This window comes from Acomys russatus, chromosome 16, assembly GCF_903995435.1.
Source record: "Acomys russatus chromosome 16, mAcoRus1.1, whole genome shotgun sequence".
Taxonomy (NCBI): Eukaryota; Metazoa; Chordata; class Mammalia; order Rodentia; family Muridae; genus Acomys; species Acomys russatus.
In genome coordinates this window covers 45,004,691-45,018,855 of record NC_067152.1, presented here as the reverse complement: position 1 = coordinate 45,018,855, position 14,165 = coordinate 45,004,691, and the positions used below count along the sequence as shown (strand labels likewise).

At 50.3% G+C, this 14,165-nt stretch overlaps 1 protein-coding gene across 1 annotated transcript; it reads left to right on the top strand.

Moving 5' to 3' along the window:
* Positions 1-1,297: 1,297 nt before the first annotated feature.
* Positions 1,298-13,849, top strand: Eif4a3 (eukaryotic translation initiation factor 4A3). The gene is made up of 12 exons (XM_051159300.1): positions 1,298-1,511; positions 3,349-3,421; positions 6,523-6,589; positions 7,394-7,456; positions 9,030-9,162; positions 9,355-9,435; positions 9,829-9,970; positions 10,248-10,386; positions 10,750-10,865; positions 13,418-13,525; positions 13,606-13,748; positions 13,833-13,849. The coding sequence occupies exons 1-12, from the start codon at positions 1,343-1,345 to the stop codon at positions 13,847-13,849; spliced, it is 1,251 nt and encodes a 416-aa protein (XP_051015257.1). The 5' UTR covers positions 1,298-1,342.
* The last annotated feature ends 316 nt before the right edge of the window (positions 13,850-14,165 follow it).

Below are 14,165 nucleotides of genomic sequence, written 5' to 3'. Positions count from 1 at the left end.
TAACCTCACGGTAGGCTTATTCTCAGAAGGGTGGCCAGCTCTGTCTTCAGCGTTCTCAATAGCACCAGATGTATCATACCCGTTCTCGGGTCTGGACAAATCCCGATACCAGAGAGGAAGCTGAGCTCTCAAAAGAAGGTGTAATAACGTGTAATGTGGGTGTATTGCAACATTCTCCATAAAACGATAATCTGATCATAACTAAATTTATCTACATAAAATGAATTTTTTCACAGTAGCTGTGAAATATTTATGTGTATAAATTTATGTGTGTGTATAACCACGGAGGCCAGAAGCATTGGATCCCTTGGAGCTGGAGACACAGGCTGTTAAGATTCACACAATTTGAGTGCTGGAATGGAAGTATGGTTCACTGGGAGAGGAGTGACTGCTCCTAACAGTTTAGTCATCTTTCCTCAAAAGCAGAGAAAAAGAAAGGGGTCAAAGCCGGGCGGGGGTGGCGCACGTCTTTAGTCCCAGCACTCAGGAGGCAGAGGCAGGTGGATCGCTGTGAGCTCGAGGCCAGCCTGGTCTACAAAGTGAGTCCTGGACAGCCAAGGCTACACAGAGAAACCCTGTCTCGAAAAACAAAAACAAAAGAAAGAAAAGAAAAGAGGCCAAGTTCAAATGAGTATTTCCTAGAACTGTGGGTATGGCTCAAAACTGAACAGGTCCTGGGACCCACCCTCAGATAGAAACAAAGCAACAGGCAGAAGCCCAGCAGCAAGGCCCTTGTGGAGCCTGGCTTTAAAACGCGACCCTTCAGAGTGACTGGCGCCACCACGCCTGGTCAGAGGCACCGAAGGATTCCGGGGAGGCGACGGCGGCTTGGACGGTCCCTGCTCTTCCAGGAAAACCACCGATTCCCCTCGCTACCCGCCTAATCCTCCCAGCCGAGCAGAGGGAGCTGGATTCGCGCTGAGGTTGCCATGGCAACAGAGAAGCGGAGACGCAGCGCAGAGTCCGCCCGGCGGCTCCATCTTCCCTTACCTGGCACCCTCAGGGACAGCATGGCGTCCGCCTTGCACCTCCCCGAGACACCCCACAGCCCTATCCCAAGCAGCTGCAGAATCCTAAAGAGCCCACACTCCGGCGTACACCCCGTTAAGAGTACGGCGCGTGTGTACACAGCGAAGGCAAGCCCAGGACCTCGCCGAATCCCGCGGATCACTAAATATCGCGAGACTACCGCGGCCTAGGGCGCTCGTCCCGCCTTTCTCCTCCGTCAGACCAGACGCCCCTGCGCCCTGGTGTCGTCACTTCCTCCCGGGCGGGCCGGCGGCGAGGTCTTGCATCCGGTTCCCGCCGCAGCTCGCGCTGGTTTATTAGCGGAGTCGGGATCATGGCGGCCACAGCCACGATGGCGACGTCGGGCTCCGCGCGGAAGCGGCTGCTTAAAGAGGAGGACATGACCAAAGTGGAGTTCGAGACCAGCGAGGAGGTGGACGTGACCCCCACGTTCGACACCATGGGCCTGCGGGAGGACCTGCTGCGCGGCATCTACGCCTACGGTGGGCCGCGGGCCGCGAGGCCGGGAGGTTGGGGGGGGCGCGCCGCGGTAGGCCGGGCGGGGAGCGCGCGAGCCGGCTCCGGAGCGCAGGGCCGGTCCTCGGGGGCTGCAGCCAGCCAGGCTCTTCCCGCCGCTCCCACGCGTGTCCCTGTGAGGGGACAAACAGAAAGTGAGCTACTGGGTGGAGTAGATTAGGCGGGGACAGTCATGAGAGCCGCAGGAGAGAGTCACCAGCGGGGAGAGGACAGCTGGCCCTGGCTCACGGGTCGATGCTTGTCCTGTGGTGCCTGCCAGCCAGCCGCCAGTTTCGGGGGGTGTGGTAGAGAATTTGAGATTCGTTACTAAATTGAGCGGAAAGGCGCTGTTTAATTCTAAGTCAGAGTGGTCGGGTCGGGCGCGTGGGGTTTGAAAGTTTAATCCTGACGTGCGGATGGAGTGAAGGGAGTCAGGAGGCGGGGCGACGCCTGGACCACGGAGAGGTGGTGATGCTGCCGCTGTGGTAGCACCGAAGGGTCCGCTGGCGGCAGACGGAGTGCGTTCCTTGCTTCTCTGAGGGGATGGTGGGTCTTGCTGCCGCTCTTTGCAGCATTTTTGGGAAGCCGAATGAGCTCTTTGGTGTTTGTTTGTTTGTTTGTTTTTCAGACAAGGGTCTCTCTTTGTAGCCCTGGGCTGTCCTGGAACTTTTGGTAGCCCAGGCTGCGCTCTGACTTAGAGATACGCCTGGCTCTGCCACGCCTGGCTTTTTTTTTTTTTTTTGGTTTTCGAGACAGGGTTTTTCTGTGTGGCCATGATTGTCCTGGACTCACTTTGTAAACTAGGCTGGCCTTGAACTCATATCGATGTGCCTGCCTCTGCCTTCCAAGTGCTGGGAGACTAATTACATACCCCACACTCAACACCCGTTTCTCTGTGTAGCCCTGGCTGTCCTTAAATTCACTTTTTAGACCAGGCTGGTCTGGAGCTCAGACCTCAAACTCACAGAGATCCACCTGCCTCCGTCTCCCGAGCGCTTGGGATTAAAGGCATGCACCACCACACCCGGCTCTAGTTACAACCTTTTTATTTTGTTTTATTTATTTTTCGAGCCGGGGTTTCTCTGAGTAGCTTTGGCTCTCCCGGACTCTGCTTTTAGACCAGGTTGGCCCCAAACTCAAGAGATCCGAATGCCTCTGCATCCCCAGTGCTGAGATTAAAGGCGTGCACCACCACCACCCAGCTGGCTAGTTACATCTTAAAAGTATGAAAGTACTACAGCTTTTCTGTGTAAGTTCTGTCTGCTTATTTAGAAAGTGCTTTTGTTTTTTTGTTTGTTTTGGCTACATCGCTCTGGCTGTCCTGGAACCCACTACGTAAACCAGCTGGCCATTCACAGAGATCCGCCTGTTTCTGCCTCCAGCGTGCTACGATTAAAGGGTGTGTGCACCCAGTGCCCACTCTTCCATACTGTTCTCAGCGCTGTAGTAATGGCCCTCCAGGTGGGGTGGTTGCATCCAGGCCGGGGGGCATTACGGAATGTCCCACATCGTGCCTGTGCAGGCTCAGAGCCCTGAAGACAGGAGGAACCCGTGGATTTGAATGCTTGCTAGGAGGAAGGGGTGGCAAACGCAGCACTTTTGGGCTTAGGATTTTGCTTGTAAAGAGGGTTTTCTAAGGCTCAGGTTCTACCTTCCAAGTGTTGGCATTGTAGATACTGTCTTTATAGGCACTCCCCCAGACTGGTCTGTAAAGGTGTGCTCAGCCCTGCTCTAAGGTTGGCAGTAAGAAGAGAATATGTGTCCCCCAGGGAGCCCATGCTGTCATAGCCCTGAGAGCTAAGTGTTTCCTCTTTGTATTTACAGGTTTTGAAAAACCTTCAGCAATCCAGCAGCGTGCTATCAAGCAGATAATTAAAGGAAGAGACGTCATTGCACAGTGAGTTGTGGGTGCTGAGAGCCAGTTTGGGCCAGTGCACTGTAGTGAGAGCTGTGGGAAGAGGGGCCTGCCTTGGCATCTCTACAGTCAGCACAGGCTCACTCAGCTCAGGATGATGTCACTGTTTTTTTCTCATCTACAAAAGGGTTCTTGAGCCAGGTGTGGTGGTGCACGCCTTTAATCCCAGCACTGGGGGCAGAGGCAGGCGGATATCTGTGAGTTTGAGGCCAGCCTGGTCTACAAAGTGAGTCCAGGACAGTCAAGGCTACACTGAGAAACCCTGTCTCGAAAAAACAAACCAAAATGAGAAAGTTTCTTTTGGGGGAGGGAGAGTTCAAAACAGTGTTTCTCTGTAGCCATGGCTGTCCTGGACATGCTTTGTAGAGCAGGTTGGCCTTGAACTCAGAGATCTGCCTGCCTCTGCCTCCCCAAGTGCTGGGATTACATGCCTGACATCTTTTTTTAAAGATAGTTCTCCAGTGTCAGTATGCATGTGTGTTTTGGGGAGGTGTTGGTACCATGGGTCATATCCAGGTCATTGTACACAGCACGAAAGTGCTGCGTTGCTGATGGGTAGTCAGAGTCCTGAGTAGAAATTGATGGGTTTCCTTGTTGTCGTTGTTGTTTCCCCCTGTGGAGGGGGATGTGTGTGAGAGAAAGTTTAATTTCATAGTCCCAGTTATCACTCTGTACACTAGTGTAAAATGATTACTGAGATTAATATATGCAGGACATTAATACAGCGGCAGTTTTCTTTAACCGGCTAGCTCCCCAATGATTGACACACAGAGACTATGGTTTATTTATAGCTTAAGAGCACTCTAAGTGGCCATTATAACCTATTCTAGGGCTGGAGAGATGGCTCAGAGGTTAAGAGCACTGTCTGTTCTTCTAAAGGTCCTGAGTTCAATTCCCAGCAACCACATGGTGGCTCACAACCATCTGTAATGAGATCTAGTACCCTCTTCTGGGGCACAGGCACACATGCAAGCAGAATGCTGTATAAATAAAAAAATTTTTAAAAATTAAAAAAAAAAAAAACCTATTCTACTCCTCCAGTCATCTGGTCACCTCCCTGCCCAGTCCCCTTAATACTCTGATTTGCATTTTTGTCGTGCTCTGCTCCAGCTCTGGGTCTCTCCTCCCTCTTCCCCCATCACTGGAAGTGGATCTCCCCGTTCTCTAATGCACTGGCAACACAGAGAACAAGTGGTGAGCATGTTTACACAAACTTGAGACAGGAGGCACTTAGAGTAAACAGTGTGAGGCCATGTCTGGGTTGAGGCCAGAGAGTCGGGTAGAGAAGTCAGCATCTGGATGAACACGGGTAAACTGCACACCGTGCATGAACCATTATGCCAGCAGACCAGGCTGGCCTCAAAATATCCTCCTGCCTCTGCCTCCTGAATGCTGGGATTAAAGGTACATGCTAGTGTTGAACCCAGGACCTGCTCTACTACCCAAGAACTTTATGCCAAACTGTTCTTTGCCTTAATTTTTTAAAAGACAAATTCTTTTCTTTTTCTTTCTTTCTTTTATTTTTAAGATTTATTTATTATGTATACATGTACACCTGCACACCAGAAGAGGGCGCCAGATCTCATGACAGATGGCTGTGAGCCACCATGTGGTTGCTGGGAACTGAACTCAGGACCTTTGGAAAAACAGCCAGTGCGTTTAATCTCTGAGCCATCTCTCATTTTAAGTCGTACTCCCATGTTTGAGTAGCTAGTGAGGCAAAGGAGGAGGAGGGCCCCTTTCTGCCTTGTTCTTGAAATTCTTGTTGGTGTCGCAGATTCTTGAGTTTGGTTGTCCCTGGTGCAGTGGCCACGCATCCATCTTAGCATTTCACACTTCACACTGTCCCTGGTGCAGTGGCCACGCATCCATCTTAGCATTTCACACTTTACACTGTCCCTGGTGCAGTGGCCACGCATCCATCTTAGCATTTCACACTTCACACTGTCCCTGGTGCAGTGGCCACGCATCCATCTTAGCATTTCACACTTCACACTGTCCCTGGTGCAGTGGCCACGCATCCATCTTAGCATTTCACACTTCACACTGTCCCTGGTGCAGTGGCCACGCATCCATCTTAGCATTTCACACTTCACACTGTCCCTGGTGCAGTGGCCACGCATCCATCTTAGCATTTCACACTTCACACTGTCCCTGGTGCAGTGGCCACGCATCCATCTTAGCATTTCACACTTCACACTGTCCCTGGTGCAGTGGCCACACATCCATCTTAGCATTTCACACTTCACACTGTCCCTGGTGCAGTGGCCACGCATCCATCTTAGCATTTCACACTTCACACTGTCCCTGGTGCAGTGGCCACGCATCCATCTTAGCATTTCACACTTCACACTGTCCCTGGTGCAGTGGCCACGCATCCATCTTAGCATTTCACACTTCACACTGTCCCTGGTGCAGTGGCCACGCATCCATCTTAGCATTTCACACTTCACACTGTCCTGGTGCAGTGGCCACGCATCCATCTTAGCATTTCACACTTCACACTGTCCCTGGTGCAGTGGCCACGCATCCATCTTAGCATTTCACACTTCACACTGGCTCTGGGGCCCGTGGAGATGGCTCATCAGTTCCCAAGCTCAGTTCCTATTGCTAGTGCATATCCTGAGTGACTCACAGTCCAGCATCCGCTTCTGGGCTCTGAGAGCACCCTCACACATTCGGCATTCAGTCACACAAATGCATACGTGAAAATAAAAATTAAAAATAAAAAGATGTGATTTGAGCCACACCTTTAATCCCAACCCTTGGGAGGCAGACACAGGTGAATCTTGGTGAGTTTGAGGCCAATCTGGTCTACAAAGAGAGTTCCAGGACAGCCAGGTCTGTTGTTACACAGAGAAACCCTGTCTTGAAAAAACAAAACTCAAAAGATGTAACCTTGTACTTGGGTCTCACACCTTTGCAGTTAAGATGTTGGGGTAAGGGGTAGGGCTGCCTAGAAAGAAGCTGCCTCACTGTCTCATCGGCCAGGCCTTTGAAGCATGCTAAGCAGTGGGGTCACCAGAACAAGGTCAGTGTCTGGTGCCCTTCCTCTGACACTACTCTTGTGCTTTCTTAAACAGGTCTCAGTCTGGCACAGGCAAGACGGCCACCTTCAGCATCTCAGTCCTGCAGTGCTTGGATATCCAGGTGATCGGCCACTCACAAGAAACCCTTTTAACTGAAAGGGTGTCTGTACTTAGGCCAATGCTGTGTGTACAGAGGACAGCTTCTGGGTCGGGTGTGACTGTATACCTTTAATCTCAGCAGACAGAAGGGTCTTTGAGTCCAGGATGGTCCTTGTATCAAGTTTTAGGCCAGGCCAGGATATTCTGAAATGCACAGAAGAACCTGACTCTTCTTGCTGGACTTCCAGCTTAAATGTTGCTTTAGGCTGGTTAGGAAAGGAGTAAGCACACACAAGCTGGTTTTTTGTTTGTCTTAATTAAAAAAAAAAATTTTTTTTTTTTAATTTTCAAGATTTATTTATTTAATGTATATGAATGCTCTGCCTGCATGTACACCTGCAGGCCAGAAGAGGGCACCAGATCACATTACAGATGGTTGTGAGCCACCATGTGGTTGCAGGGGAATTGAACTCAGGACCTCTGGTAGAGCAGACAGTGCTCTGAACTGCTGAGCCACCTCTCCAGCCCCACAAGCTGGTTATTTATAGTGGGTCCGAGTGCTTGTGAGCAGCACTGAGACTGGAGGTCACAGGGCTCAGCACAGTAAGCTGGACTTGGACAAACACCAGGTTTTCTCTCGCAATGCAGTCTAGTTGTTGTGTTTTTGTTTTGTTTTGTTTTTTAAGGTAGGAGTGAAGGTAGAGGTGGGATTTTTTTGGGGGGGAAGAGACTGGAGGGAGGGGGAGTAAGAGGATGTAAGAGTGATGGGTGAAAATGTTGCAAGAACCCCCATTCATGTCATTTCTTTTTTCTGATGATTCACCAGGTTCGAGAAACCCAAGCTTTGATACTGGCTCCAACAAGAGAGTTAGCTGTACAGATTCAGAAGGTGAGACAATTAGAGATGATGGTAGCTGGGGGCACACGCCCTTACCCCAGCATGGGGGCGGGGGCAGAAGCAGGCAGATTGGTCTATAAAGTGAGCCCAGGATAACTACAACTACACAGAGAAACCCTGTCTCAAAAAGCAAAAATTTAAAAAAGGTGATGGTACCAGGCTGGGTGCCACTCAACTGGCGGAGTGCTTTCCTGGCCTCTGTGAGGCCCCCACTCAGTCCCCATCGGTGCCGTGATAGAAAGACTGCTATTCTGTTTCAAGTGTCCGTTGTAAGGGGTTATAGGGCACTTTTCCTCCTGGCCCTAAACTCCTGGAATAATGATTCATAAGACTCAAAATGTATTTACAGATACCTAGGCCATATAGCTCGGCTGTTCTCAGACCGGCTCATAACTTAACACAACCCACTTGTTCCAGTCCACATTCTGCCATGTGGCTGGTCTACATTCTTCCACGTGGCTGGTCACTTCTGCTCAGGTGCCAGGAGTCTGTCCTCACGTCTTCCAGCCGAATCTCCTGTGCCTGGTTCCTTTCTGCCTACCAGGTGTCCCACTGTCTATTCTACCCTTTCCTATAGACCATAGGTTTTAGTTAACTGACAGGCAATGGGTTCATACACCACACAGGGTTATTCTCTCAGCTTGGGGTGGCCGGTGGTGCACACCTTTCATCCCCAGCACTTGGGAGACAGAGGCAGGTGGATTTCTTGAGTTTGAGGCCAGCCTGGTCTACAGAGTGAATTCCAGGACAGCCAGGACTACACAGAGAAAGAAACCCTATCTCCAAAAAAAGATACTCTTTCAGAAGTATGGCTTATCTTAGGAAGACGGGCTCTTTCTCTTTGCCTGCTTTCCTGGGGGCCAGCAAGATGGTAGAGTGGGTGCAGGTGTTTGCTGCTCACACCCAGAACCCATGTAAAGGTGGAAGGAGAGCACTGGCCCATAGTTGTCCTCCGACCGGCACCAACACCAAAAGATGGAGCCCAGAGTTGTGTGTGCGGGAACCTGCACTTCCTTCCATGCTGCGTGACTCCCGGTGGTTTTTACTATAGCTTCTGCTTGTTTGGTGTCTTCATAACTCTTAGAAATGGTCTGGAAATGCAGCTCCGCGGCAGTTAGTTCTGCGGGACCGCACAAGGCTCGGGGCTCAGCCTCAGAGTGGCAAGGGAGGCAGGGAAAAATCACTTTAGTCAACTCTGTGTCTTGGAGGGATAGTATTTGAATGTTAGTGTGATGGGATTATGATCCGCGGCTTCTCCTGCACATGGCCTGCAGCAGACGCTTGCAACAATGAATAGCAGTCTTTCTCCTGCTGCGCTGCGGGCACGGAATGGGGCCTCACACGGCCTAGGAGTGGCTCCCAGCCTCACACCATCACTTTTTTTGTTGGTTTTTCTGTTGTTGTTCAGTAGTAAGAAACTGTTGAAGTGAATTCCGTTGTGGCAGAGAAAGGAGGGCTTGTGGTGTTACTGAGTGAACGCTAGGTGGTTGTTTCAAATTGGAGTAAAAATGGCAGTTCATAATGTCTGACCTCATGCTTTGCACACAAAACTGTTTTGCTCCAGGGTCTGCTTGCTCTTGGGGACTACATGAATGTGCAGTGCCATGCCTGCATTGGGGGCACCAATGTCGGGGAGGACATCCGGAAGCTAGACTATGGGCAGCATGTGGTGGCAGGCACGCCGGGACGTGTTTTTGGTGAGCGCTTCTGTTGTGAGGTCTGGGCTGTGGGTGACGCTTAGGGGGTGCGTGTTCAGTTCCGTGCCATGTGGTGGGCTCTGCATCTGGGCTCCTGGTTGCACGGACAGGGACAGGCTGCGAGGGCTCAGTGGACATGGCTAGCTCTTTCCTTAGAGCCACATGTGACTCTTTCAAAATCTAATTCTGTAGATATGATCCGCCGTAGGAGTTTAAGGACACGGGCTATCAAGATGTTGGTTCTGGATGAGGCTGATGAAATGTTGAACAAAGGTAAGGTGCCAGGACTTTGTGCTGACATGCTGTCAGGTCTTATGTTTTCACAGTGAAGTCTGTACACGCAGGAGATCGATGTCTTCATGTGACCGTCCTTGCTTTGTGGAGAAGCAGTGCATCTTGGGAGGTTTTGAGCCTGAATTTTGTATTGTAATGCTTTTGTGGTTAAGGTCTATGAGATCACTCCTAGCCGTGGGGACAGTGTTTTACTCTTGTCTGCTTTGGCACTGCACACTGCTTGGTTTTCAGCACAGAGCATTCCTGAATTTGAGATGCAGTTCGTGGGTCAAGGTTAGGGTGTTCACCTGCCCACTTGTGGTCTTGCTCTGACCTCTTAAGACCTGGCAGTGTGGCTCTCCCAGTGATGCTGCCCGCATCCGTGTGTCTCAGGCTTCAAGGAGCAGATCTATGATGTGTACAGGTACCTGCCTCCAGCCACGCAGGTGGTTCTCATCAGCGCCACGCTGCCGCATGAGATCCTGGAAATGACCAACAAGTTCATGACCGACCCCATCCGCATCTTGGTGAAGCGGTAAGGATTCGTTCCTTCATCCCCTTTGTGGAGACTAGCTTTAGTGGTCCCTACCCTTTTCCGTTTCTAAGATTGAGCTGTATGCTTGATTAGTGGTCTGTATTCTGCCAACGGATAGATTACCATGGTTGTGTAAACTGGGAAAGGTTCAGGCATGTTCAGGATACAGCCCTGTCTGGTGGGAATAACAGGATAGGATGTGACTGGCAGGACGAGGGCTGGGTCCCTCAAGTCTTCCTGGTTTGAAGAGTAATGTGGACGTTGATCTGTTTGCCAGTGATGAATTGACTCTGGAAGGCATCAAACAGTTCTTTGTGGCCGTGGAAAGAGAAGAATGGAAGTTTGATACTTTGTGTGACCTCTACGACACGCTGACCATCACCCAGGCTGTCATCTTCTGCAACACCAAGAGGAAGGTGTGCCACCTGCTCGGTAGTGTCCTTAGGGAACTGTGGGCGGCACTTCCTGTCAGAGGCAGGGTGTGGCTCGGGCTCTGGGGTCCTTGGTTAATTCAGCTATAGATTGTGTTAAGACAGAAACATTGAGATTGGGCCTAGTGGGAAAACTGGGGATGTTGAGGCAGGACAACTGTTGGAGCCCAGAAAACATACACGACCTATCTTTTAAAACGTGAAAGTAGGTTGAAGTGATAGCCTTTGTTAGCCGACTGGTGGGTGAGAGTTTCCTGTGTGTGTGTCTGCAAGCGTGTGTTGTTGAGAGCTGCCATTTTCTAGGTATTTGGTTGGGTAGACGAGCATGTATCTTGTTCTGATTTGTAGGTTGACTGGCTGACAGAGAAAATGAGAGAAGCCAATTTCACCGTGTCGTCCATGCACGGAGACATGCCCCAGAAGGAGCGTGAGTCCATCATGAAGGAGTTCCGCTCAGGTGCCAGGTAGGTCTTTGCAGCTTTGGCTCCTGTGCGAGGACATATGGCCACTGCCCTTAGCGCCCCAGTGCAGGGGCTGACACTTCTCTAGTGGACGCTGCCCTGTGGGGGTTGTTGGGCGTTAACCATTGGGTTGACAGCTGTTCATCTTCTGGGAACCAGGTGTTGGATCACTCACCCAGTGTTGGGAGAACAGGCCTTTGGGTTTGTGTCTTTGATTCAGGCCTGCTGGGGTGCCTTGGGTCCTTTTTGCATGGTGCATGTGTGTGTCCTTGGACAGGCTCTGTCCAGCTAGCCCTGAGCTGCTGACATGCTTCTGTCTTGTGTTGAGTTCTCACTGAATAGATGAGGTCCTCCCTGTGATCTTTTATACTCTGTGTTTCCCCCCGTGGTGGAGGGTTGTGTGTGTTCTCTAGTGTGTGAAGTCAATTTTCTCTTTTCACCATGTTGGCCCCAGAGATAGAAGCTCCCTGACTAAATAAATTATGGCGCCATCTCCCGGGCCTGTGTCCTGTATGCTTGCTGCACCTGTCCTCAACTTGTAAACTTACATACAAATGTACAGCCTGTCTGTAGACTTGGACCCGTCTGTGAACCTGTCGCTGGAGTGCATCTCTTTGAGGGATTTTTGTTTGTTTTTGGTTTTGTTTTGTTTCTTTGTTTTGGTATTTCCTGTTTCTTGGAAATAAGTTAGAATTGGGTTTGGTTTTGGTTTGTCAGTAATGTGATTATTTCCTCCTCCCCTTCTCTTGTTTTGGGTTTTGGTTGGTTGGTTGAGATTTTTGGTTATTCCAGGCAGGGTTTCTTTGTGTAGCCCTGGCTGTACTGGAACTTACTCTGTTGTTGGCCTTGACCTCAGATCTGCCTGCCTCTGCCTCCTGATTGCTGGGATTAAGAACGAGCACCACCGCTGCCCGCTTTTTGCTCTTGTTTGGTTTTCAGGATTTGAGACAGGCTCTGTCTAGCAGTGAGGCTGGTGCTGAGCTTGTGCTCTTCCACCTCCACCTCTGGAGGGCACGAGTAACAGACGTGCATGGCTAGTCACTGTCTGAGGTAGATTGTTCAGGGCAGCCCTTCATGTGTGTGTTGGTCTAAGGTAACTAGCTGTAGTGAGTTTTTCCTGGTTTTTGTTTGATTGTTTAGAGACTGGGTTTCTCTGTGTAGTCCTGGCTGTCCTGGACTCACTTTGTAGATCAGGCTGGCCTCAACTCACAGCAATCCTCCTGCTTCTGCCTCCCAACTCCCAAGTGCTCGGATTAAAGGTGTGTACCACCATGCCCGGTAAATGTATGTTTTAATCTGCAGTGGCATTTTGCCTTATAGGGGATAAACTTTCTTTAGATTTATATGTGTTTGTTTTCTCTTTCCTTATCTCTCAATTTTGTCTGAGACATGTTGGTTTGTATCTGAGGGTAAGAGTCCTGCTTCAGTCTATGTGAAGTGTCTCCATCTAGAAGCACCTGGGGAGGTGAAGGAGGTGCTGCTGAGGTGATCCCAGGATGGCTGTCAAGTTTCCTTTTGCCTCCAGGACATGCTGCACCAGCCCTTGGCTCCCATGTTCGAGGCCTCAGTGCCCAGTCCAGCTGCTCTTTAAGCAGCTCCTGCTTATAGGCCTCTGCTGTAGCTTTGCTTTTGAGCAGCTGATTGGTGATTGCATGTCCTGCTTGCCTCACGTTCTGCTATGAGCTTTTCCCTTCCTCCTGGCTCAGTTGTGGTGCCACTCAAGGCAGTGAAGCCACACGCGTACCCACACGCACACACACAGTCTCTCTCCTAGTGGAAACAGGAGTCTATCTGCTTTCTAGTAACCATGTCAATAGGTGAAGGAAACAGGTGGTTTCTTAATAACAGTATGTCAGTATGGCACTGTTTCAATGTGAGCGTTTGTGTTCTTACACTGTTTTGTTGTTTGTTTTTCTAGACAGGGTTTCTCTATGTAGTCCTGGCTATCCTGGACTTACTTTGTAGATCAGGCTGGCTTTGAACTTACAGTGATCCACCTGCCTCTTCTTCCTGAGTGCTGGGATTAAAGGCGTGTGCCACCACGCCCAGCTCTGACACTGTGTTTTTAAGCCCCTTGTCTTTGTATACCTAGTATATTGGTCAGGACCAGGCATGTTTCAGGTATGGTGGCATGCATGGCTTTGGCCTCTGTGTGGACAGAGCAGCTGCTGTAAGGGAGTGCTATGGTTTGACCTCAAGATTTGAAGATGATGTCATCAGTACTAGGTTCCTGTGTAGCCTTAGCTGTCCTGGACTCTTTTTGTAGACCAGACTGACCTCAAACTCAGAGTGATCCGCCTGCCTCTGCCTCTCAGTGCCGGGACTTAAACATCTGGCTCTACAGTCAGACTTTTGCTAAGCATGTTTTCCTGGAGGGGCTGACTGTAAATAAGTTAACTCTAAAAGACACCCAGTTGTCCTCTGTCAGCCCACTACTTCAATGGTTGCAGTAGGTTTTCCGATGGCAGGTGGGTGGTATGGTTGCTAGGGCTCATGGCCAGGCTGCTCATAACTGTCGAGGGTCTGCTCTCAACTTTTCTGGCTTTCTTCTGCAGCCGGGTGCTCATCTCTACGGATGTGTGGGCCCAGGGTCTGGATGTCCGTCAGGTGTCCCTCATCATTAACTACGACCTGCCCAACAACAGAGAACTGTACATTCACAGGTGTGTGCCTCCTTCCTTTGCTCAGGACCTTGACCTTCGTCTGAGAGACTGTTTATTAACACAGATGTTTTATTCCAAAGAATCGGGAGATCGGGTCGGTACGGACGCAAAGGTGTGGCCATCAATTTTGTGAAGAACGACGACATCCGCATCCTCAGGGACATAGAACAGTACTACTCCACGCAGATCGACGAGATGCCCATGAACGGCAAGTGCTGGCCCTGTTGGTGGCTGTGGGGGAGGGGGCTGCCTTACAGGGTTGGGGAGGCGCTTTGTGGCCTTGTTAACGTGCCTTTCTGCTCTTTAGTGGCTGACCTGATCTGAAGCTGGTGCTGGCACACCAAGGGCCTGGATTGGAGTTCCTCTTCCAATTAATGGGGTTTGTGTGAACTGTCTCCCTGCAGCCCCTCAAGACAACCTCTGGCTTTGCCATCTTTTCTAATGCACATGTAAATAATCCAATGCTTTATAAGCCTTTTACATTAAACATGGAAAATTTCCCATGAATTTGAGTGTAGATTTCTTGCAGTGTTACCAGCTTTCCTGGTTTGGTCATGAACAGACCATTCTCTCCCTAACTCCACATCATGTGCAGAATCCAGCTTGAGTGGTTTGAAATAAGAGCCAGACAACAAAACCA